The sequence below is a fragment of the Lampris incognitus genome, chromosome 12 (assembly GCF_029633865.1).
Source record: "Lampris incognitus isolate fLamInc1 chromosome 12, fLamInc1.hap2, whole genome shotgun sequence".
NCBI lineage: Eukaryota > Metazoa > Chordata > Actinopteri > Lampriformes > Lampridae > Lampris > Lampris incognitus.
The window spans coordinates 17530523-17558320 of NC_079222.1; the positions used below are offsets into that span (position 1 = coordinate 17530523).

A 27798-nucleotide genomic window follows, 5' to 3' on the forward strand; every position below is an offset into this window, starting at 1 on the left:
CAGGGGCCCCTGTTTGGAGGTATACAGGGCATGGTGACCTTGAAGACCCCAGGATAGACCCAGGACAGAAAAAGGATTACATCTCCCAGATGGACAGCAAACCGAGACCCAGAAAAACAGCTTGAAAATGAATGGACTGTCAAAGCTTTACTGTAAATACATAAAAATTTCAGATTAAAACCAATAAAGTTTATTGATAATAACTAGGGGTCTCATGTCAGCAGCCCAAGAGATCCAATATTTGAAAAAATCCAAAAGAAGCCCTTACTAGGTTGCTGGAAATGGATGAAATAAAAAAAACAAAGCAGATTATAGATTATCAAAAATCACAATGCCCAAAATAAGATCACAGATGTAAAAATAACAGCAACCTGTCTCCTCTGATAATACATTTGATTGTTACTTTTACACAGAGAAAATATAATAACTTTGATACTATTTTCAGGGTGTAATTTGGAATGCTTGCATGGTCGGACTTATTGCCTTTGTAGGTGGAGAACCTTAACTTCACCTGCAGATTAACTCTGTCCATGACACATTAGCATACAAATTCCCTGTGTTCCATGCCAAGCCTGCTAACGGCACAGGTTTAGAAAGAGCATGCTTGCATGGATTCACATCGAGGAGTAAAAAGTAAAATTAGATCTACTTTAACACAAACGTCATTGATGTTGATACAGAAAACAAATTAAATACAATTACCACCGAGCAAAATAGACCATAACAAGCAATAGCTGTTTGTTCCAAAGACAGACTTAGACTATTCCTTAACTGCTGTAGGAGCTCAAACATACATATCATCAGGCTTTACCTTTTGCGTACTGTTGTCTAAACCAGTTATTGTTGGTGGTCCTGGTACTGACTTATTAAGAACCTCAACCCCAAATATTTTTCCACTTGTACCACCTTCGAGTTAGAAATTTTATCAACTGTCCTCTACAGCTTCGCCTTAGCAGCATTACACTCTATAACGCCTGCTGCTCGCATCTGGTCTATCTCTGCTTTTGTAAACCCATGCTCTTCCAGCACTAGCTGTGTATGCTCCCCAATAATAGGATCAAGAGACAGGCATGGTTCTGCTGGGGTGCGAGACAGGACTGGGGCTGGCCGAGGGCTTTCCTCGCCTTGGAGGTCCTTGATGAATGAGCCTCTTTCGTGGTTATGAGGATGGGAGCTCACTTCGTCAAAAGATAATACCGGTGTAACACAGGCATCAGTTCCTTCAAAAATCCTTGACCACTCTTCCTGGGTTTTAGAGGCAAAACACTTCGTGAAGGCATGCCTGAGCTCTGGCCAATCATTGAAACTCATCTGAGGAGGCAAGTCTGCAGTGTCCAACCCCAAACCTGAAGAGCAAAAAGCAAGTTCATCATTCCATAAGGCTATATTGCATTTAAGTAATGTAATCCATGGAGAGAAATCTGTTGTAAAACATAAGTGACAAAAACTTTTAAGTTATAGACTACAGGTGATTCCTTGAAGATTTGAAAAAATAAGGCTCACAATTCCTCTTATATTTCATTTAGTACATATAATACTAACCTTTGAGGAGCTTTTTGTAAAATTGTTGTTCTACGGCTCCTACAGCCATGTATTTTCCATCAGAGGTCTGATATGTATCATAGAATGGCGCTCCACCATCTAACATATTCTTGCCCCGACAACGGTCCCACATTCCAATGCGACGAGATTTCCATATGAATGAACCCACATATGCTGCTCCTTCTACCTACAAAGAGAACAAAGAGAACAAGGAGAGAAATACAAGCGCTAATGTATAATTCAAGTTCTCAGCTCATGTGAACTGCATACTTATTTTCCTAAAAGAAGAATACAAATAAAAGAATACTTAAAAGAGAAACGTGTGAAAGAAAAATAATAAGCTATTATATACTCAAGTAACACAAGTATTAGCATACAGTCAACAAGTATTAGCATACAGTTGTAATCATTTTAGGGGAAATAATACTCAAAGAATACACTTTGTTTGGGGAAAGAAATCTAATTAACAGTGGTGTTTTCCCCCGGAGGCCACGGGAAGCCAGGCTTCCCCCGTTTTTTCAGACTGTAGATGTCATTTTAATAAAACACTTCGTTAACCATTTCGGTAATTCATCTGTGCTGTTGCTGCCATCTCTACCCCATTTCTCACTGAGCATTTTACAATGAGAGAAACAGCGCATCTCTTACATGTTGAACATCAGTCAACGTGTGGTGAACCACCATATTGCATTCCTACTGTAGATGTATTCATGTCCGCAGGGAGGCCATGCCGGAGTTGGCTTCCCTTAGTGAAAAAAAGAATTGAAGGATTAACCAATCAGCTGAGGCTAGTACCATGCCACTGTCAAACTGGGATTAGTCAAGACGGATTGGACCTATGACATGGGAAGCCAAGGAAAGCCAGTTGCCCTTTGGTCTCACACCAAACAAATCACAGCATGTTATCAATGTCATTGAAAAAATCAGTGAAAATTAAAAAATGAGAGATTTAACCGTTAGCTATTTTTTTTGTACTGCTATTACCAATAGCAAATAGTACCATACAGTTATGGAGGGCGGAAATTTTGAGTTTTCAGTAAAAATCAACTTTACCAAACTACCACTGCAGCAAAAATTTAAAATTAAAACTAGAAGGCCAAAACTAGAGCTCTGTACGGAGAGGAAAAGAGGAAGGATTAGGACTTTCAGTGAAGAAAACAAATGATGTCTTCACGGAGTGGCTAGTTGGTAGCACTAAACTTCACCAGCTGTTTTGCTGGTCCTGCCTTCTTTTTGACAAGACAGGATAATGGCCTTCCTCTTCAAACAGGGTGAGTGAAATGCACACCCCTTCTCTCTCTGTGGCTTTACTGTTGATAGAACTGCCCATGTAGCTATGTGTGCAATTTCTGATGTGGTTATATTGCTTAGATGTATTGTTTTTATGCATGCTCAATAATCGATGTAAGGAAATCACAGAAGGTTGAATCATGTCATCTGGACACTACTTTTAGTGGGTGAAACGTTTCATCACACATCTAAGTGACTTCTTCGGTCTCAACTGACTGCAGGTATCCCCCAACCTTATAAAGAGCACAGTTGTAAAACGATCAAACCAACGATCGGTTTCATATGCAAACTGAAGTGGCCATTTAAGTAGAGTTACAATGGCAAAGTGTACTATTCACAAAGGATCGGGGAATAGTTGCAATCAGAGCATTATAAGATGGTGACAGATGTACTCTTAGCCCCCTCCCCCCTTGGCTCAGGGATGGTCTTTCCCTCTTCACAAAGATGGCTTCTTTGACTCCCTGTTCAAACCAGCGTTCCTCCCTATAAAAGATGTGCACACCCTCATCCTTGAAAGAGTGGCCACTGGCCTGTAGATGGGTGTAGACCACCAAGTCCTGACCTGACATGTTAGCTCTTCTGTGTTGTGCCAGCGTCTGTTTAGGGATTCGGTATCTGACTGAAATTGGGTAGTTCAGTGTTTACTAATAAAACACACCCTTCCATCCATCCATTATCTAAACCGCTTATCCTGCTCTCACGATCGCGGGGATGCTGGGGCCTATCCCAGCAGTCATTGGGCGACAGGTGAGAAGACACCCACACATTCAGAAATTTTTCTATTTAGGGAATTTGTATAAACTTAATTTTGAAATAGGTTAACACCCACGTATTGCACAAAGGTGGGCATTTGTTATATCTGAGCTATTTGTACTATTTATCAGAGACGAGCAGGTGATACACAGCCTGAGCGCTACTTGAGAGAGGGGTACATGACAGGTGGGATGAAACAAATTAAATCAATGATTTTTATTGAAATTTAAGATGTAAAAAACACCAGATTTTACCCATTTTAGACAACATTGATCTGCTTCTGTATGGTGGACATTTTTTGTGCAACATTTAAAAAATATTTGTGACCCCAAGTTTTTACTTTTAATCACATTAAAATATACACAGAATCCAAACAAACCAGAAAACTAGAAAATTCAAAATGTGGTTTTTACTGGAATGGGATTTCAAATAGACTAAAAATATATTGGGTGTTCACATGTGCATAAACATATATGGTTTATGTTTATGTATATAGGCTGTGTGCTTACCATGCTAGCATCAATGATCTGTCCTTTTCCTGATGTCGTTCTTTCTAGCAATGCTAGGACTATACCAAGAGCACAGGACAGACCACCACCTGCAAAGTCTGCTACCAAGTTCGATGGCGCAAAGGGCTTATCATCACTGCGACCTAGTTTGGATAGAAGACCTATCACACAAACAAAAAGACAAGAAAATAAAAATAAAAGAGCAGTCTGTACCAGGATAAGATAAATGAGCCAACCCCATGAAGAGTAAAAGATGCATCATCATTCACAGACCAGAAAGTCAAATATGATAAATCATACAATAATTCAACTCTTAAAGTCCAACTTAGAATACACTAGTCCTGTACTTTATTCTGAATAACATATTGTTTCAAGAGGGAGCATGTAAAGGATGAACAAGAGAGGACCAAGCACTGAACTCTGAGGGATGCCTTGGGACAGAGGAATGGTGAAGGAGGTACAGTTGTTGATGCTGATGAACTGTTTTTTTTTTGGGGGGGGGCATTTTCATTTTTCATTTTCAAACCCACTTTGAGAACCAGAGAATACAAAACACATACAAAAAAATAGGTGTTGCATCCTTTTCTAAGACTATATGGGATCTTTTCAATAGGAATATATTCATATGTTCATTCGTGAAGACCATCAAATTTACATGTCACTGTGCTACACATAAAGCGATTTCCATAAATTTAATTTGGGAATTGGTTGAGGATCTACTGACACTTGAGAAATTCCCCAGTGAGCAAAGCTCAGGATCTAGTGGGAAGGTAACTCCTGTGATCTTGGTCAAGGTGTCACAGATGTTGTACCAAAAGGGCCTCACCTTTGTACAATGCCAGGTACAGTGCAGGAAGGAGCCGACCTCTATACTACATCTGAAGCGCATTTCTGACAATTCAGGTTTAGATTTATGTAGTTTCTGTGGGATGAGGTACAATTGATGGAGGAAATTATAGTGAACCGGTCTGTACTGGACATTCATGGTAGCTGACAAACTGCCTTGACATAAATTTGACCAGAGTTGTTCATCAATTGCAATGTTCAGATCTGACTCCCATCTCGCTCTAGATTTGTTCAGACCTGGCTTTGGACCCTCATTCAGCAGTAAGGAGTAAATTTTAGAAACTCATTTGTATACATGTCCCTCATGAAGCAGTTTCTCCACATCACTAAGTACAGGTAAAGTCATTCCAGGGCCCAGGTTGGTTCTAAGAAAAGATCTTAACTGAAGATAGCAGAGGAAAGTCTTTTTGGACAAGTCGTATTTCCTCTTCAATTGTTGAGAGGACATGAGAAGTCCTTTTTTGTAGTAGTCCTCCAAATGCTGGATCCCTTTATGATGCCAAGTCTCCATAATCTTGTTGTTTAGTCATGGGTATGAGTTCATTTTGTCTCAGAGGTGTTTTTGGTGATAGTTCTATTTTCAGTCCAAGACTTCCATGAGTTTTACACCATATTTTAATCAAATGCTTTAAAATAGGATTGTCTGTCCTGTTGAATATAATTCTAGAGTTCCACTTATAAATAAAATCACTGGATACCTTTACTTTTAGGGAGTGTAATCCAATTTGTATCCAGGAGGGGCCACTGTCACCCTCAAAAAGGATGAAATAAATCACATTTGAGCTGCCAAATTAAACTTTTTTAAAACTGGGTAATCGTAGGCCCCTTAATCTATAATCCCATGTTAATTTTTCTAGATACCCTGGGCACTTTCCAATTCCGTATAATTTGTCTAACATGTTTGTTGAGGGTTTTAAAGAACGTTTTGGGTAGTAGAATGGGCAAGGACTGAAAAAGATACTATAACCTCGGTAATATATTAATTTTCACACAGTTGACCAATTAGAGTAATGGGTAAACTCTTCCAACTGTGTAGATCATCTTCAATTCAACTGAGCAATGGGATGTAATTAAGTTTGTACAAATGTTTAAGGTCATTAACTAGTTATTCCAAGATATTTTATACCATTTGGAAGCCACTTGAATGGGCTTGTTTGCTGATACTCAGTCAAAATTTGTTTGTGGAATAATTCAACTGTTTTTCCCAGCTCATCTTATGTCCTGAAATAACACCATAAGAGTTTAATAGTCTGTAATTTGGTGAGGGAAAAATTACAAATTTAGGTCATCTGCCAAGAGATAAATTTTATGATTTGTTTGCTCTACTGTTATGACCACGAGTGTGTCTGTGTCCATATAGTTGTTTTGTGTTCACTCCTGTATCTAACCCTCACTCTCATTTTAAATTCAGGTATCTGCCAGGTTTTCCTCATCACCTAGTCAACCAGTCAACCAATTTCCATCAGCTGTGCAGTCTACTATTTAAACCCCCACATGTCTTCAGTTCCCTGGCCAGCTAGTTTAATTTGTGTGATTATAGTTAGTGTTCTGTAGCTACTTTGTGTTGATGTCTTTGTCTCTGTAGCTACTTTGTGTTTGTAAAGTCTGGCCAGTTTTCAGTTAAGTTTTGCATTGTTTCAATCTGGAGTATTTTGAGTTATGTTTAGCCTTTAGTTTGTTTAGTTCTTTGGGCAAGGGGATCAAGGTAAGATGCCCATGGGCAAACACCGCATCACGTAGCTTACCTCCTGTTATACACACTAGGTTAGGAGCGGTTGCCACCCTCTGTATGTATTTAGGTTTGGTGCTTTTGAGCACTGTCAAGGGGGGGGGGTGTTACTTTTATTAGTAGTCTGTTGTTTTGGCAAACATTCAGTTCCCTTGTACTGTCATGGTGTTAATAAATATTTATGTTTTGTTATTTATATGTTTTCCTGTCTCACTGTGTTGCACCCTCACCTCACTATTACCCAGTGCACTAGTTGTCATCCCTCACCAGACTGAGGGATGTAACATCTACTTTGAAACTTTTATATATCAGGATCCTGTCTAATTGCTTCGGCTAGGGGCTCAATAGCCAAGACAAAGAGTCCTGGAGACAAAGGGCAACCCTGGCGACTCGATCTACTCAAGGAAAAAGCTGTCGAGATCTGTCCGTTAGTGGTAATTTTGGCCCGGGTTCATGATAAAGGTTTTTTACCCAATTAATAAACAATTGGCCAAACCCAAACTTGGCCAAGACTTTAAATAAATATGACCACTCCAGCCTATCGAAGGCCTTTTCAGCATCTAGAGTTACAGCTATACAAGGCTCAGTTTTAGATTTTATATGGTGGATAATAATAATAATAAGGTGGCAATAACAAGGTTGTAATAACAAGAGCCTACATAAATTGTTAGCTGACAAGTGTTTCAAAATAAAGCCACTCAGTCTGGATTTATTAATTGTGGCAAATATTGGCCAAACTTGTTAACTAGGGGCTTAGAGATCAATTTATAGTCTGAATTTAATAATGAAATAGGCAAAAATAAAGGGCACTTTAATAGGTTTCTATTTTCTATTTTATTTTATTTATTTTTTTGTGAATCACAGTGATTATGGCAGTAGAAATGATTCGGGTAGAGTTTGAGTTTTAGATGCTAAGTTAATTGCATCCATGATGAGGGGGATGAGTAGATCCTTAAATTCTCTGTAACATTCAGGAGGGAAACGGTCTTCTTCTGGTGATCTATTATGTTGCGTTTACATCGGTGTCGATCGGAGATGGAGCCGATAAATACCCATGTCTACTGCAGAGTCATTTGACCTGGGAGTGATTGCCGATTGTACCCTTTTACATTGACCACCAAAGGCGGATGTTAGTGGGTTTTTTGGCCAGTGTGAAAGACATGTTAGATTGTAATGAGCCCTTCGGCCTTTCAATTTCTTTCTGTGTTAAGGGAATGTCAAGATCCATTTGGTCTTCTTGGACAAGTTTGGCCGATTCAATGGTGGACAGAAATTCATCAATTTTAGTCAGGTCTTCTGGAGTTTCCGATGTATATAAATTTGTATAAAACTGCTTAAATGTGTCATTAATTTCTACTGGATTATGTGAGACTGAACTTGTTTCAGTTTGAATTGCATTATTTATCCTTGAGCTTTCCTCTGTTCTCAGCTGCCAGCACAAAATATTGTGTGCCTTCTCTCCCAAGTGATAATCATTGTTTAGTTCTTTTTTTCTGATTCTATAAGTATGTAATGTATTGTATTTGAGCTTTTTGTTTACCAGTGATTGGTATAATTCATTGGACCCAGACTGTTGGAACTCCTTTTCTAATTTCAAAATTTCTGCTTCCAGTTCTTCTTTTACTGAAATTTTTATTTTTTTTTAATTTCAATACCTTTTGTATACATTATTTGCCCCCTCGAATAAGCTTTTAGCATGTCCCATAATATAAAATTATTGGGAGACGAGGCACAGTTTGTCTGACAGAATAGCTCTATCTGGTCCCTAATAACCTTGAAGAAATCTGGTTTTTGAAGAAGGGTAAGATTCAAACGCCATCTATATGAATTAATTGGTTTTTCTGGCATCAAGATAGACAGGGTTAAAGGTGAATGATCTGACAGGTTTCTAGATAAGAAGAGATTAACTGTCTCTCATTTTTTACCTATTCATTGGCTACGGCAGCTTCAAACGCATTAGCTTCAGCAAGTACAGCTTCTGCTTCTTTTTCCTCTAAGAGCATCTAGTGTGGCGATCAACTGTGTTTCTTCAACTTTCAGTTGTGCTTGCCTTACTCTGACCTCAATTTTTTTGCATGCAAATGCTGCCCTGGGACAAGCCACCTCTGCTCTGGCACACACTTTGACTGCTGCCATGCTGGCTGATGACTTGTTAGACTTGCATAATCCTGATGATGAATTGGAGCAGACCCACCTGATGTCAAGGTTATCATCTCCCCCTTGCTGCATTGTGCTGCTGCAAAGGTCTCTGATATGATACTGTCTGGAATCTCTGTATGGTCCTCACTGAGTAGTCTTTTTCACTATTCTACATTCACTGTTTCCCCAATGCAGCTATGAAGATAGATAACTTCCATTGATGACACACGAGAGTAGTTCTCCTTCATGAACTTTTTTCCACATGACGAGCAACACACAGAGTGAAAACTAAAATAAAGGAAGAAATGTGCATCAGTCATGCAAAAAATCAAGTTCCAAGTTCAACTTCATTGTCATATGCAGAGTACAATGAAATTATTGTGCTCTGGCTCTCTCTGCTGTAACACAAAAGACACAAGGACAAAAGACACAAAGGACACACCAACCATAAAAATATACAGTACACAATAACACAATAATGTAAGGTGCATATGGGTACGTCAGCTGTTTAGCAACCTGACTGCCTGTGGACAGAAACTATTACTGAGATGGTTGGTGTGTGATTTGATGCTCTGGTAGTGTTTTTTAGATGGAAGGAGTGAGAACAGAATTAGGTTAGGGTTAGGGTTAGGTAGACAACGGAATGGACCGCTACGCTACCTGGGTGCCTGTATTTCACAGCAATTTTTTAAATGGTGTAATGGGTGGAGAGGTGATACAACTGAGAGGTTTCACCACCCTTTAATGCTTTTCTGGCTGACCACCAAGAGCAAAAGAACACTTAAAAACATATACAATAAATGTTTCAAACACAGTGTTATACCTGACATGGCTAGATAGTTGATATCATGTCCGGCACTGGTAGCATATGATCCACTCTGTCCATAGCCAGTCAACCGAGCATAGATCAGACGAGGATTCTCCTTAAACAACACCTGTGGACCAAGGCCAAGCTTCTCCATCACACCTTGGAAACATTGAGAGATAAAGTAACTTAAATAAGTACAGAAAATTATAAATCCAAAGTCGTCGTTTGGCATCTCTCATGTTTGAGGATCCATTCCAAGAGAAATCCATATCCAAATCCAAAGTATATAGTATACAAACAAGTACCTTATAACTTATACTTTTATCAAAACATTCAATAAAATTTTACTCATATATCACATTTTCTACATGCAATGCACGTTACATTAAGTGAAAGTGCACAGAATAAAAGTAGATAGCAAAAAACAGATGGATTAAAATAAAAACATCAGGCCAAACAGATGTTCTCAGTTAGACGATTCACTTATCTGAGGTTAGTGATCCTGCCACCTATGTAACACAAACCCAGTTCTTTTTTAGTGGGAATCAAACCCTCGGTTCTGGGACTCAAAGGTCCCATGAAATGGCAGCTTTAGATCAAACATCTGTGAACAGACATATCAGAATGAAACAAAACAGACAGGAAGGACTTTGGGAGGGGAGGGAGTTTGTTTTGACAAACAATAATCACCAGGCATTTCAATATTTCCGGTGATAAAACAGGATCACCAATGACTTTTCCAGAGTTTTGGTTTGAGGATATAGCAATGCTTGCTGTTTGTTAACTTAACTCTGAATAATATATTTTTAGAGTGGTAGAGCCACGGATTTTTTCATTTTTTATATTTCTGCACTTTAGTTTGTGTGTTCTGTCACTGTTACTGACTGGAGAGCAGTAAGATTTATATTTATTTTCATATTAATGTTCACACCAGGCCTGTTGTTCTGCAGTGATTTGTTGTTCCTTTTTCAGATTTTATTAAAAAATTGTCATGATAATTATATTACATGTTTACATGGCTTAACGTTAAACCAACCATTCAATATTCTACTGTGGTTAAAGGTTTTTCATTTTACAATTAGCTAAATGGAGATGTTATTCATATCAATTCATGCATCAATTCATCTCATTTCATCATAACACGTAGGCCTGGCCTACAGGAAAGAGCAGTTTATATGCTGACTGTTGTGTTGGTCATACTATAGAATGACTTAATGCTGTGTTTAGTGAATAACACAGAAGATAATGAACTTTGAAAAAAATCGCACACTAACTCGCAATCACAATATTGGTCAAAAAAAAATCCCAATTAGATTATTTTCTCACATTGTTCAGCCCTACTCCTCATTATGGTCTTCATTTATCTTACAATTCCATTATAATTCTGTTAACCTCTTTCAATTTTGTATTCTGTAAATTGTGTATACACAACATTCATTGCACACCCGTCCATCTTGGGAGAGAGATCCCTCCTCTGTTGCTCTCCTTGAGGTTTTCTCCCTGTTAAAGAGTTTTTTTAGAGAGTTCTTCCTTAGCCAGTGCGAGTGTCTAAGGACAGGATGTTGTATTGCTGTAAAGCCCACTGAAACAAATTTGTAATTTGTGATAATGGGCTATACAAATAAAATTGACTTGACTTGCCTATACTCTGTGGAGCTCCACAGAGTTCAATCCTTGGTCACATCCTTTTCTCAATCTACATGTTAACTCCAGGCAATCTGGTTAGCCAGTTCAAGTGTATCTCTCACCACTGCTCCGCTGATGACATACATCTGTATTTATCAGTTAAGCTAAATGATATGGGCAATACTCATACCCTTCATGACTGCCTGACTGCTATTAAGGAATTGATGTTACCTAATTTCCTTTAGCTCAATTTAGACAAAATTGAGGTTACCCTTATTGACCCTATTAAGTTTGTCTCAGAAGTGAAACCTTGTATCGGCCCTCTGGCCACCAATGTTAAACTCTCCTCAAGAAGTCTGGGTGTACTCTGACCAAAATTAGACTTTTGACCCACACATAAACAGGCTTGTGCAAAACTTAATTTTTCCAACTCCAGAACATCGCAAAAATCAAATCAATGCTATCAACAAGAAATCTAGAATTACTAAGAGAACAAGCTCTTATCTTGAACATAGGAGATTGCAGCCAGTTGGTAAGTGATTTGAAATTTGGTTTGAGTTTTGATTTGGATTTAGACCGTTATCAGGCTTTGTTGGGCTGAGCACTTGCTAGACTCACTCTCTGAGCTTCAATAGGTGGGTCAGCCGATGCAGGTCGCACCCTCGATTGTTTCATTTGTTGTGAAAATCAGACAGGGGCAGGATTTTCACTAAAAGCTTATAAGAGAGATTGAACTGAACCCAGCAGAACTAGCTCTGATCTTGAAGATAGGAGATTGCAGTCAGTTGGTAAGTGATTTGAAACTTGTTTTGAGTTTTGATTTGGATTTAGGCCATTATCAGGCTTTGTTGGGCTGAGCAATTGCTAGTTTCACTCTCTGACCTTCAATAGGTGGGTCAGCTGACGTGCGTCGCATCCTCTATTGCTTCCTTTGTTGTGAAAATCAGATGAGGGCGGGATTTTCACTAAAAGCTTAGAAGAGCGATCGAACCAAACCCAGCAGAACAAGTTCTAACCTTAAATATAGGAGATTTTAGTCCAGCGGTCGGGAACCTATGGCTCGCGAGCCATATATGGCTCTTCCGGTGATGGCATATGGCTCCCAGACAATTTTGAGTTGAAAAATTTTTTTTTTTAAATCAGTTTGGAACTGATTTTAAAATACTTGTGATATTTCTTAATAATACTGTGTCATTTTAAAGTAAACAGAAATTAGTTTTGAAGATAAATTTCACGGGTCACGGGTTACCCGTGGGTCGGGTCGGGAACCAATGGCTCGCGAGCATGTCCGGGTCATTGTAAAGGTGAAGAAATCAATTTTATCAGATAGCCAACTAGTTTATGCGCTTCAACCCTTGTAACGGAAAAGATGGCGAAAAGAAAAAAAGACGATGATTACCGTGCGTTCCAGGCTGCGTGGACAGAGGAATTTGCATTTGTGGAGAGAGCAGGATCTGCGGTATGTCTAATATGCAATGATAAAATTGCATCGATGAAACGGTCAAATATAAAGCGGCACTTCGATACGCACCATGCTTCATTTGCATGGAAATATCCAGCGGGGGACAGCAGGAAAAGGGCATGCGAGGAGCTACAGCGGAGAGTGCAGACGAGTCAGCAGCAACTACGTGTGTGGACCAAGCAAGGTGACGGGAATTCCGCTAGCTTTGCGGGTGCTTTGGCAATAGTAAGGAATGGAAAGTCATTCACAGATGGCGAGTATGCCAAAACATTCATGCTTGATGTGGCCAATGAACTGTTTGATGACTTCCCAAATAAAGACAAGATAATCAAACGAATAAAAGACATGCCCCTGTCAGCAAGAACTGTGCACGATCGTAGCATCATGATGGCAAATCAAGTCGAGGAAACACAAATTAAGGACATAAACGCCGGGACATACTTTTCTCTCGCGTTAGATGAGTCAACAGACGTTAGCCATCTATCTCAGTGCAGTATCATTGCCAGGTATGCTGCAGGTGACACACTGCGTGAGGAAAGCTTGGCTGTTTTGCCAATGAAAGGGACAACAAGAGGAGAGGATTTATTCATGTCTTTCATGGAGTTTGCTAAAGAAAAAAAAACTACCGATGGATAAACTTATTTCTGTCTGTACTGACGGTGCACCCTGTATGTTGGGGAAGAACAAAGGATTTGTAGCGCTTCTCCGTGAACATGAAAAGAGAGCCATCCTAAGTTTTCATTGCATCCTGCACCAGGAGGCGCTTTGCGCTCAGACGTGTGGCCAGGAGCTTGGTGAGGTGATGTCGCTGGTCATTCGAGTGGTCAACTTTATTGTTGCCCGAGCTTTAAATGATCGCCAGTTTAAAGCTCTGTTAGAAGAAGTTGGGAATCATTATCCCGGTCTGCTTTTACACAGCAACGTGCGTTGGTTGTCAAGGGGGAAGGTGCTCAGCCGTTTTGCAGCTTGCCTGAGTGAAATCCGGACTTTTCTTGAAATGAAAGGCGTCAAGCATCCTGAGCTAGACAACACTGACTGGCTCCTGCAGTTTCACTATCTCGTGGACATAACTGGTCATCTGAACCAGCTCAAGTGAAAATGCAAGGTATTGGAAATACAATCTCATCCCTTCAACAAGCAGTGTTTGCATTTGAAAGCAAGCTGGAAGTCTTTCTCAGGGACATTGAAACAGGTCGTCTTCTGCACTTTGAAAGACTGCAACAATTTAGAGATGCATGCTTAGCAAGTGACTCCACTCAACATCTGGATCTCCAGCAGCTAGCTGGCTTTACGTCCAATCTCCTGCAGTCATTCAAAGCACGTTTTGGAGAATTTCGTGCGCGCACTGGTCTTTTCAAGTTCATCACTCATCCACATGAGTGTGCAGTGGACAAAATCGACCTGACATGCATCCCCGGGGTCTCTATCGGAGACTTTGAGCTGGAAGTTGCTGACCTGAAGGCATCAGACATGTGGATGAGTAAATTCAAGTCACTTAATGGAGGGTTGGAAAGTCTTGCGCGACTGCGAGCAGAGCTGGCGAGGGGACACAAATGGACAGAAATGAAAAAATCTTCAACCTGAAGACCAGCTGATTCTTAAAACTTGGAACGAGCTTCCTGTGACACACCACACAATGCAGCGTGTGAGTATTGACCATGTTTGGCTCTACATATGCATGTGAGCAGTCATTCTCGCATGTGAGGAACATTAAGACCAACCTACGCTCACGTTTAACTGATGGAAGCCTCAACGCCTGCATGAAGCTCAACCTCACCACGTATGAACCAGACTACAAGGCCATCAGCAAAACCATGCAGCACCAGAAGTCGCATTAAAAGTAAGACATATTTAATTTATTATACGTTAGAAATACTATATGGCTCTCAATTAAATATATTTAGAAATATTTGGCTTTTATGGCTCTCCCAGTCAAAAAGGTTCCTGACCCCTGTTTTAGTCAGTTGGTAAGTGATTAAAAACTTGTTTTAATTTTTTTTGGGGGGGGGTTCCCCTTTTTTCCAAATTGTACTTGGCCAATTACCCCACTCTTCTGACCTGTCCCAGTTTCTTCTCCACCCCCTCTGCTGATCCGGGAAGGGCTGCAGACTACCACATGCCTCCTCCGATATATGTGGAGTTGCCAGCTGCTCCTATTCACCTGACAGTGAGGAGTTTCGCCAGGGGGACATAGCATGTGAGAGGATCACGCTATTCCCCCCAGTTCCCCTCCCCCCTGAACAGGCGCCCCAACTGACCAGAGGAGGCGCTAGTGCAGTGATCAGGACACATACCCACATCCAGCTTCCCACTCGCAGACATGCCCAATTGTGACTGTAGGGACGCCCGACCAGGCTGGAGCTAACAGGGATTTGAACTGGCGATTCCTGTGTTGGTAGGCAACGGAATAGACTGCCACGCTACCTGGACGATCTACTTGTTTTGAGTTTTGATTCAGATTTAGGCCGTTATCAGGCTTTGTTGGGCTGAGCACTTGCTAGTTTTACTCTCTGAGCCTCAATAGGTGAGGCAGCTGATGCGGGTCGCGCCCTCTATTGTTTCTTTTGTGAAAATAAGATGGGGTTGGGTTCAGCTGTAGTACTCCCTGGCATTTAAATACACAGCTGCGCTGTAGCGTCAGTGAAAGCATCACCCCTTGTATGTCAGCCCTTATTGTGTTCAGACCGAATTGGGTGAAGACCTGCGAGTCTACCTGTGCAAGTCCACCAAGCAAGGACACTGAGTTGTAATTCCCATTTCTACTTTTTTCTCACCACACCTAAAAAACAACACACACACACAACATAGAATATTCAGGCCCATCAACCGACCTTCTGCAGAGTCCCACCCCAGAATGGTTCTTATCCAATCCTACCTTAGCAACAGTTTCTATGTGAGGGAGGTCCATCAAGCTTTCAACAGACAGCAAAATGCCGAAATGGTGCGCCTATGTATGGGAACTGCAAATTGGATACTAGGTATTTGAAAAGTTTTGTGGGGGGGTGTAATATCATTGTATCAATTTATTATTACAGTTACTTTTACCCACACAATGATTACCTATTACTATTACCAATAAATCAACATATTATTGACTAACAAAATAATATTATCAAGGTACCTTATGAACATAACCAGCTTAGCCTGAGCCAGAGATACCTAACTTAGTGATAGCTAGCCAACAAAAGGTCAATTCTCCCTTCTGCTCCATCACTCTGCTCAAACACGGCCTACCCAAAACCTGAAGTGAAAAGCTGACTATGTGTTACCAGTTTGCCTACTGCATATGTCTAAACAGAAGCTCACATACATATACGTATAAATATATACAAACCCCAATTCCAATGAAGTTTGGACGTTGTGTAAAACGTAAATAAAAACAGAATACAATGATTTGCAAATCCTTTTCGACCTATATTCAATTGAATTCACTACAAAGACAAGATATTTAATGTTCAAACTGATAAACTTTATTGTTTTTTTTGCAAATATTCACTCAATTTGAATTTGATGCCTGCAACAAGTTTCAAAAAAGCTGGGACAGGGGCATGTTTACCACTGTGTTACATCACCTTTCCTTTTAACAACACTCAATAAGCGTTTCGGAACTGAGGACACTAATTGCTGAAGCTTTGTAGGTGGAATTCTTTCCCATTCTTTCTTGATGTACGACTTCAGTTGCTCAACAGTCCGGGGTCTCCGTTGTCGTATTTTGCGCTTCATAATGCACCACACATTTGCAATGGGAGACAGGTCTGGACTGCAGGCAGGCCAGTCTAGTACCCGCACTCTTTTACTACGAAGTCACGCTGGTGTAACATGTGCAGAATGTGGCTTGGCATTGTCTTGCTGAAATAAGCAGGGACGTCCCTGAAAAAGACGTAATTTTGCGTCAGTCCATCTCAGATGAGCTCGGGCCCAGAGAAGCCGGCGGCGTTTCTGGGTGTTGTTGATATATGGCTTTCGTTTTGCATGGTAGTTTTAACTTGCACTTGTAGATGTAGCGACAAACTGTGTTAACTGATGATGGTTTTCCGAAGTGCTCCTGAGCCCACGTGGTAATATCCTTTACAGAATGATGTCGGTTTTTAATGCAGTGCCGCCTGAGGGGTCAAAGGTCACGGGCATTCAATGTTGGTTTTTGGCCTTGCCGCTCACGTGCAGAGATTTCTCCGGATTCTCTGAATCTTTTGATGATATTATGGACTGTAGATGATGAAATCCCTAAATTCCTTGCAATTGTACGTTGAGAAACACTGTTCTTAAACTGTTGGACTATTTGCTCACGCAGTTGTCCACAACGTGGTGAACCTCGCCCCATCCTTGGTTGTGAACGACTGAGCCTTTCGGGGATGCTCCTTTTATACCCAATCATGACACTCACCTGTTTCCAATTAACCTGTTCACCTGTTGAATGTTCCAAACAGGTGTTTTTTGAGCATTCCTCAACTTTCCCAGTCTGTTGTTGCCCCTGTCCCAGCTTCTTTGGAACGTGCTGCAGGCATCAAATTCAAAATGAGTGAATATTTGCAAAAAACAATAAAGTTTAACAGTTTGAACATTAAATATCTTGTATTTGTAGTGTATTCAATTGAATATAGGTCGAAAAGGATTTGCAAATCATTGTATTCTGTTTTTATTCACGTTTTACACAACGTCCCAACTTCACTAGAATTGGGGTTTGTATATATATATATATATATATATATATATATATATATATACACTACCGTTCAAAAGTTTGGGATCACCCAAACAATTTCGTGTTTTCCATGAAAAGTCACACTTATTCACCACCATATGTTGTGAAATGAATAGAAAATAGAGTCAAGACATTGACAAGGTTAGAAATAATGATTTGTATTTGAAATAAGATTTTTTTTACATCAAACTTTGCTTTCGTCAAAGAATCCTCCATTTGCAGCAATTACAGCATTGCAGACCTTTGGCATTCTAGCTGTTAATTTGTTGAGGTAATCTGGAGAAATTGCACCCCACACTTCCAGAAGCAGCTCCCACAAGTTGGATTGGTTGGATGGGCACTTCTTTGAGCAGATTGAGTTTCTGGAGCATCACATTTGTGGGGTCAATTAAACGCTCAAAATGGCCAGAAAAAGAGAACTTTCATCTGAAACTCGACAGTCTATTCTTGTTCTTAGAAATGAAGGCTATTCCATGCGAGAAATTGCTAAGAAATTGAAGATTTCCTACACCGGTGTGTACTACTCCCTTCAGAGGACAGCACAAACAGGCTCTAACAGGTACTATTTAATGAAGATGCCAGTTGGGGACCTGTGAGGCGTCTGTTTCTCAAACTAGAGACTCTAATGTACTTATCTTCTTGCTCAGTTGTGCAACGCGGCCTCCCACTTCTTTTTCTACTCTGGTTAGAGCCTGTTTGTGCTGTCCTCTGAAGGGAGTAGTACACACCGGTGTAGGAAATCTTCAATTTCTTAGCAATTTCTCGCATGGAATAGCCTTCATTTCTAAGAACAAGAATAGACTGTCGAGTTTCAGATGAAAGTTCTCTTTTTCTGGCCATTTTGAGCGTTTAATTGACCCCACAAATGTGATGCTCCAGAAACTCAATCTGCTCAAAGAAGTGCCCATCCAACCAATCCAACTTGTGGGAGCTGCTTCTGGAAGCGTGGGGTGCAATTTCTCCAGATTACCTCAACAAATTAACAGCTAGAATGCCAAAGGTCTGCAATGCTGTAATTGCTGCAAATGGAGGATTCTTTGACGAAAGCAAAGTTTGATGTAAAAAAAATCTTATTTCAAATACAAATCATCATTTCTAACCTTGTCAATGTCTTGACTCTATTTTCTATTCATTTCACAACATATGGTGGTGAATAAGTGTGACTTTTCATGGAAAACACAAAATTGTTTGGGTGATCCCAAACTTTTGAACGGTAGTGTATATATATATATATTTATAAAACTATCCATCCATCCATCCATTATCCAAATCGCTTATCCTGCTCTCAGGGTCACGGAGATGCTGGAGCCTATCCGAGCAATCATTGGGCAGCAGGCGGGAGACACCCTGGACAGGTAGCCAGTCCATCACAGGGCTGACACACACACACACACATTTTCACACCAAGGGACAATTTTTAGTGCGGCCGATTCACCTGACCTGCATGTCTTTGGACTGTGGGAGGAAACCGGAGCACCCAGAGGAAACCCATGCAGACACGGGGAGAACATGCAAATTCCAACCGGAATGACCGCCAAGGTTGGACTACCCCGGGGCTCAAACCCGGGACCTTCTTGCTGTGAAGTGACCGCGCTAACCACTGCGCCACCGTGCCGCTGCCTCATCATTGTCATTTTTATTTTTGGGGGCAGTGAAATAGGACATAACGTTCTTTTTTCTCTTCACTTAAGACTTGAATACATAACAACCATCTAACACAGACACCAGATTTAATTAACGTAGGCCTGTGTCCCAATCTCCAGGATACTTCACATGTTCCTGTGCCCCCCCCCCCACTACAATGAAAGGAAGTTATTAAGTGCACTCAACAGGCCAGATCAAACGCTTTTGTAATTGATAGAATCTGACTCTAGGCAGCAGTAATATACCAGGAGACCTAAGGAAAGTTTACAGCTCAAGCTTCTAGGCAGAGAATTAGACTCATTAATAGAAAAGGAGAGTTTAATTGGAACTGAACACAGCAGGGTGGCAGATGACAGCAATTGGTTTCACTCTCTAACTTCAATTGCATTAGGCATTGTAAATGACTTCCATGGCTTGTATTTATTACTCAAATTAACAATCTAAACAGTTGAGCTTAATATAACTGTAGGGGGTCTCTAAATACGTTTAAAAAGCATACACTGACTGATTAGCAGCAAAGTAGGGTGTTTATAATTCCAAGGAGATTTTAAACAAGTCATTTATTGATTTTTAACGGGTTTCCCTGGGGGAAAAAAAAGTTTTTTTCCCCACATCTTGATCATCAGGTTTACCCACTTTTCTGAATGTGGGTAAAATGCATAGACACAAACTCAGTGTATACACACACTGACAATGAAAAGGAGTAAATAAAATGTTTTGGGTCTTCAAAAATTGAAAAATAACGTGAAATGTAAAGGCAATCATCATGTCAAATTATTCATAATTAAACATTTGCAAAAACTGACCTATTCAATCTTTAAGATACAATTGTTTATCTGCTTATTTACTCAATGGGGCATTTACTTTGATTAAACTTGCATTAATTGATTTTCTGACAGCTAGATGTGACGCGGTAGTGCTAGAGATTCCAAAAAGTCACTCCTCACACCTCCCATTCCTGTATCGATGGCGGCCAAAGCAAAAAAAAAAAAAAAAAAAACAAGCTCCTAATTCATTTTTTCAACTGATTAATGTTCTAATCTGATCTAGTCTGATCCACACTTCATTGAGTTTTGTGCAGATGATGATTTTATACTTATCTGTTGTATTAACTTTTTATTGTCTACCCTGTTTTGTTTTGATTTTATGCCATCTGATACAGTGCTGCTTGTTTTGTTTTTTAACTGTGTTCTGTAAGTTGTCCTTGAGTGCACTGAAAGGCGCCCAAAAAATAAAATGTATTATTATTATTATTATTATTATTATCATAAAGAATTAAAAGGGACTGTGTTATTACTTCTCAATGTGTACATGGTTTGTTTTGCACATTAGCCCTGTGAACTTGTTAACTTCATATATTTTTCAAAGTTATCACACGCGTTTCCTCTCCCCTCTGCAAGTGTTCCTGGGCATATTCACCCCTAGACCGTGATGGTATCCGTAGTCTACTTCAAACTTGTTGCTTCAAAGATTGTCTGTCACTGCAAAGTGCATCTAACTTGATTCCATCCAAAAGTTTTATCCGATTCTTTATTGAAAAAACACTTTTCTTTGGCATGCCCAGGCGCGGATCTACAGGGTGGCAAGGGGTGGCAGCTGCCACCTCTGGGACACAGTCTTGCCACCCCTGTTGCCACCCCATTTATAAATCAGATAATATGTTTTTAAAGTATATTTTATGTACATGCATGGCGAAGGTCAATGAGACCCGCACCAAGCTCATCTCAAACAGAAGTCGCCGATTTAGAATCCCACTCCCCCTCACAGGCGCGGATCTAGTTTGATTCAAACTGTCCTAACAAGAACAATTTGCTGCAATTTTCTGCAATTTGCTGACAGGCCGATCGGATCTGAGGAGTGTATTGTTTAGAGCCTCAGTGTAGAAGCTCAATACTGTTGGGCTAAATGCCTTGGAGTGGAATAAAACCACCGGGAAGCATACCTGGCATGTGTAGTAGGTTAAATTTACTACATTAAATGTCTCAATAGAGGAGCTAATAAAACGTGATGGCCCTAAAACCTTAGCTTGAACATTGTCCCAAATGTATTTCCTGTTTAGGTCGAAGTTTTGTCATGCACAAAGAGAACAAACCAATTCTGACATCTGACCTTTGCGATATGGCTCAAGGACCACATCTGATCCAAGACAGAGCTTTTTCAGCACAGCCACGCCCTCGGCCGTCTTCAGGTTGAGGGCCACTGAGCGCTTCCCCCGAGCTTGTGTATCAACTGACATTGCAACCTGGGTCCTGTCCACACGGATCACCTTGGCACCAAAGTCTGCCAGAATCATGCCGCAGAACGGAGCAGGTGCAAGTCCAGCCAGCTCAATGACTTTCACTCCGGCAAGTGCCATTGCAGGATGGACAGGTAGAACAGCCGAGAGACAGGACAGACCTTTAGAAAATAAAACAATGCTATAAAGTCTTAATAGCATAACGTCTTTGTTGCCTTGGATATGTTTTATCCATTAAGCCACAAACTGAAAACAAATTGGGATGACACAAAAGTTTTAGTTATTTTGTCCATTAAAAACTGAACATACTGATAACTTTGTATACTTCAGCTATCAGAAACATAAATTTGCTGTGGAGGTTTGGTTCCCAGTTTCATGAGCTAGGCAGTTAGGCGTATTTTACTGCCAATATCCAGCAACTTGACGCAGCCAGTGAAATTAAGGTTGCAACTGATAACCTAATCAGCTATGTAAAGGTTTTTCACTATATCAATGGACGTAATGACTTTTTCTGAACCAAAACACTCCCATTTTTTAAAAGGTGTGACCCCCACTCTCCTGCACAGAGGGCTGATATGGTTGGACAACACACACACACACACACACACACACACACACACACACACACACACACACACACACACACACACACACACACACACACACACACACACACATTAATGCTCAACAAACTAGGAGCAAAATAATCCAGTGATTCAAGTAATAATGTTTATGTAAATCCTCAGTGCTTGTCAAATGTGGATTTGCTGTCTTGATTTCCTCGTGCACTGCATAAGGACACTGCATCTGGACATTGCTTGGCATACTCCTCATCATATTCTTCATATATTTCACAATTCCATTATAATTCCATTATCCTCTTTCAATGTTGTATTCTGTAAACTGTGTAAACACAACATCCACTGCAAATCAGTAAAGCAATGCGTGAAAAAAACAGATCTGAATTCTGTGGGTCTTTATTCTTATTTTTATTTTTTTGGCTATTACGCGTATTTTACACAAGAGGTGAATGCATGCATGACCTTGGACTTAAAAACCAAGTCCAAAGGTAGGCTTCGTGGGCATAGGCGAATGTGACTATCGAACGGATTTACTGAGTTCCAGCAAGTTTTGATTGACACCAACAGAACACATCCGAGCCCAAGAAACACACCCCCAGTCCCCGCCGGCAAACATGCATGCTTCAACAGCGACCCTCCGGGAAATACATCGCCTGTATACACACATCAAACAAGCGAATGAAGGCTTTTTCCGCCACACCGCCACTTACCGGGTCAGGACGCAGGGTACTGTCACAAACGCAACATCGTCTTCTTCCCGTACTCTCACGGCGACGGACGTCCAACGTTAAGATGCAATACTGCCACCTGCTGCCCCGGTGTATAAATCAGAGCTTTGAATAACAAATAACCCCCTACCTATCTTTTCTAAATGAAGTGGCACAAACCAAAACGGTGGTATGTGCAACCCATGACATATCTGCTCCATGTCGACTCCCACAAATTATTTTCATTTAATTCTGCCCTCATCATCATCATCATCAGTTCTCCGTGTCTCATATTTCCTGCATTTCACCAGTGACAAATCACAGAAAGTTGAATCAGTTCATCTGGATACAACGTTTATTGACAGAAACGTTTCATCACTCATCTAAGTGACCTCTTCAGTCTCAACTGACTGCAGGTATCCCCACCCTTATAAACAATACAGTTGCATCACGACAGAAACCAACGAGCAGTTCTATATGCAAATAGGCGTGACCATAACCAGAGTTTCAATGGCCATGTGTATTATTCACAGAAGATTGTAAGATGGCGACAGATGTACTCTTGTCGTTCCCTCTTAACATAGATGGCCTCTTTGACTCCCCGTTCAAACCAGCGTTCCTCCCTATCAAGGATGTGCACATCCCCATCCTTGGCCTCTGGCCTGTAGATGGGTGTAGACTCTGTTTGTGCCTTGGGGTGGACCAACTTCTGGCACAGCGTGTTTTGGGATTTGAACGGAACTGAGATAATGTGTTTGGAAAATACGCATCTCAACTTTTCCAAAACTTCCGCCACATACAGAATCACCACTGGTTTACGCTTAGCTGTGGTCCTTCTCCTCTCTTGGAGTGGCTGGTGCACTGTTTGGGCACCTCACTGGCTTTGACAAATGCACAGTTAGGATAACCACACTTGACAAAGGCCTGTTTAATGTGGGAAATCTGACGTTGTCAGCTCGGTGGCACAGCGTCCTGATGACTCCTAGCTTGTGCTCCAGTGGATGATGAGAGTCAAACCTTACTGTACTGAACAGTATGTGTAGGTTTACGGTAAACATCAACAATCAAATGTCCCCAATCACCAATTACAGTTTCACAGTCCAAGAAGGCTAACTTGTCATTTTCCCCCTCCTCCCTGGTGAATTTGATGTGGTTGTTCACAGAGTTAATGTGATCAGTGAAATGTGATACATCCTGAGATTTAATTTTAACCCAGGTGTCGCCCACAAATCGGAACCAGTGGCTAGGTGGTGTCCTGGATAGGACATCAGAGCCATCTCTTCCACTTCCTCCATATACAAGTTGGCCACTAGGTGAGACTGGGGAACCCATAGCACACCCCTGCTTCTGCCTATAGTACTGCCCCTTGTATGTGAAGTACGTGAACTGAAGACACAGCTTCAGGAGCAGACACAATTGGTCAGTGTTAAGGGTGGTCCTATTGCTAAGGGTGGGGTTGTTTTGTAATTTTATACAGACTACCTCCACTGCTTCATCATTAGGAATGCACGTGAAGAGAGACTTAACATCATAAGAGACCATTGTTTCATCCCCCTCCATAATGAGTTCCCTCACCTTATCCACAAAATCCATAGTGTTCTGAATGTGATGTTCATTACTGCCTACCAACGGGTTAAGAATAGATGCAAGAAACGAAGAGATGTTATAGGTCACTGAGTTAATCACACTAACAATGGGCCGTAATGTCAGCATGCCGCCCTTGTTATGTACTTACAACTTGGTAGTAAGTTAAACACCTTCCACTCATCAAAACTCTGGAGACAGAATCAGTTGTCCGCAGGTTTATTGAATAGCAAACGGGTGAAACTGAGAACAGATAAAAAACAAAACAAAACTATGCTTACTGTAAATACTACGTAAATACACTGCAAACACACTTCTATTATGAGATAAATTACCCCTTTTCAACTCTTACATTTTTATATTACATATTTAAGAAATTATCAATCAAATGACCCATAAAAATCTTATTTTAAGATGGTGTCAATCATTGTGTTTTACTATAACTCCTAGTGACTATAAACATGGCATTGGTTATACGAGGAATCGACCTAAAATAGCTTGGTTGCTTTTTTACATCAAACTACACAAAACGTTTTTTAATACCAAATTATGAAATTACAATAGTAGATAATGATAAAAGATCAAATTACATACCAACGATGCTACGAATGGCATAAGATGTGTGCAGACGTTTGCTGATGGAAAGAGATATCCTAAAAAAAGATATTCTTGTTTTTTTTTTAATAAACTTTATTTTCACAGTTGAACTTATAAAATGTTCACAATTTCAACAAGGTAATGCATGCTCGAGGTATTGATAAATCATAATATATAAAAATAATACATAAAATGATAAAGAAATAAAATAAATGCAGACATAAACAAAATTAAATTAAAATAAATTACAAATCAAATTCATTACATTAGGCTCTAGTTTTCACAGCTTTAGAGTATGTGCAGCGTTTTAGTGTGTCCCGGTAGGATTTTAAGTAAGACATGAAAACAGTAAGGTTGGGTTTCTGTTTTGCAAATTTGAGGCATGTATGTGGAATTTTGCTAATAGAGAAACAAGATTTTCCTGACAGGCATTTCATTATCAAAGAGACCAGATAAAATGAATTCAATTGTGAGTTTGAGTTGAGTATCTAATTTTTTGTTTAACAACAGATTAAGGTCATGCCAAAAAGTTTGACTAAAAGTACAGTCTCAAAAAAGATGTGATATCGTTTCATCTGGGTGGTGACAGAATGAACAATGAGGATCAACATTTAGCCAACATTTTACAAGAACGGAATTAACTGGATAACACCTATGCAATATTTTCAATGACACCTCTCGCACCTTATTTGAAACAAAATAGTTCCTGGGCAATAACCATGCCCCCCCCCTAGTCTATAACAATATACAAATGATTCCAAACAAAAACAGAAAGCAGGTTTACTAATTGTGCCCCTCTGGATTATTTCCCTTATATATTTATTATTAGTTTTTCTACTCAAAAAAAGGATGTGGATTCCCTATGTATAATTCTGGTTAGTAGTTTGAATGATAATATCTCTGGTTGAAGATGACAACAGAGATTGAACACCTGATGGAATAGCATCGAAGACAATTGCGAATTCTCTAGGAAATACAAGAATGTTATATTCTAATAAGAATTCAAATAAGTTAACATATGACCTTCCTTGTTAAACAATTGACAGACAAGTAGTATGCTATTATCAACCAATTTCTTCAAAAAAAAAACACAAAAACCCCCAAAACAAAACTAAACAAAACAATGACTGATTTGTGTTTTGAAACATATATCCCAGTTATTCCAAATGTAGTATTTGTGAGAGGAAAAAATATGTTTGTATACCAAGGCCCAGCATGATAGTAACTGTTTATGAAAATTGAAGAGTTTTGCAAGAAACTTTTCTATATTACAGCTTAATATAAAATGTAATCCTCATAACGCTTCAAATACATATGTTGATATAAAGTTCCATAACGAATTTGGATTTGTCAAGTAGTAGAGTATGAAAGTCTAAAACATCGAAACCACCATTACTGAGGTTGTTAATCATTACATTTTTACGAATGAAATGAGATTTCCTTTTCCATACAAAATCAAACAAGGTCTTATCAATTTTCGCACATATATATTTTGAGACATCAAGAGCTGAGCTGGCATAGACAGACCCTCAGCTTTGGGGAGCAAGACTCACCCAGTTATGTTTAAGTCTCTCTGAAGCCATAAATTAAATCTCAGCTGTAGTGAAGAAATAAGTGGATTAAAATGTTCACTCATTCTTGCAGTTTGGTCTTTAACAATGGTAACCCCACGGTATTTAACTTTATATTTACAGTAATTCCTGAAACTTCTGCATCACTGCAGGCCTTGATGGGAACAATTCACATTTGGATAAGTTAAGCTTGAGACCAGAAGCTGCAGAAAATTTATCTGAGTTTAACTGCAATATCAACTTGAGATTTATCCTGTAGAAATAGAGCTGCATCATCCGCTTGCTGATTCAGAGAGATTATCCTTCCTGCGATCGAGGTTCCTTTTAAACTACTCTTTTTAATGTAATAGGCTAAATTTGCATGGGAAGTAAAAATAAATATGCAGAGATGGGACATCCCTGACAGATCCCCCATTCTATTCTGAATCTTTTTGTAGTTCCATGAGGTAACTTAATCGAATTATTCCCAAAAGCACAGAGGCTAAAGTGCGTATTGATTTTTTAAAAATGTTCTCCAAATCCAAACTGGGGTCGGCCAAGATAGCGGCGAGGGGTAGATGCTTTTACGGAACGGTCCTCCAATTTACACAGAAAAGTAGCATCAGAGACTTATTGTCCTTATTTGAAGTAATGTAAACGCAAAAGTGAAGGTTGCTCACCCACTACTCCTAAAAAAAAATCGTCTCTCTCTCTCAAAAAAAAATCCAACTCACATTGTAGAGCTAAAATTATTCCGACACATCTAACAGACCATAAAGCCATTCTAATGAATTTGAATATGTCATCAAATTGCGTAAATAAAAAGGCTCCTGCTTATTAGAAGCTTAATAATTCACTATTACTTACTGAATCTCGAAATTTACTTATTAAAAATAAGATAACTGAGTACCTGACAATGGCAGAAAATGAAAAGGCTTGCAGGAAATATTGGGAGCTTCTAAATTGTTAATTAAGGAAACTTTTAAATGGAAATGGGTGCAAATATCAAAAAGGTGAGAAAAAATAAGAAAATAATTGATTGTTGAAATAATGTCTTTATCTTGTGTGTTGCCTGAAAAAATGTCTGAGATTCAAAGAGCACAATTGTGAACACTGCAAATGATTCTTTAGGTGAGGTTAAGTCAATTGGAGACGTTCACAAAACAATATGTGATGCCCCAATCACTACTGAGGAAATTAAGGGCGTTATTAAGAAACTTAAATTGAACAAATTCCCTGGATTAGATGGGTTGACTTGTGAATTTTATAAAGTGTTTTCTGCAGAGCTTGCCCCCTTTCTACTTAATGTTTCTATCAAGAGTATAAACGACGAAGAATCCCCTCCTTCACTATGCCAAGGTTTAATTACTTTAATTCCAAAGCCCCAGAAAGATGTCTTAATAATGGATAACTGGCATCCCATTTCATTGCTAAACAATGATTATAAAATGATGCATTATGTGTAGCCAATAAATTAAAGAAAGTCATAAATT

General features: G+C 39.7%; 1 protein-coding gene across 1 annotated transcript; it reads right to left on the minus strand.

The window, feature by feature from the left end:
- Positions 1-144: 144 nt before the first annotated feature.
- Positions 145-22603, minus strand: amacr (alpha-methylacyl-CoA racemase). Its single transcript, XM_056290992.1, has 6 exons — positions 22578-22603; positions 21160-21447; positions 9632-9775; positions 4095-4255; positions 1543-1729; positions 145-1346 (listed from the first exon to the last, which is right to left on the minus strand). Exons 2-6 carry the CDS (start codon positions 21404-21406, stop codon positions 937-939), a joined length of 1149 nt encoding a protein of 382 aa, XP_056146967.1. The 5' UTR covers positions 21407-21447; positions 22578-22603; the 3' UTR covers positions 145-936.
- Between the last annotated feature and the right edge of the window lie 5195 nt (positions 22604-27798).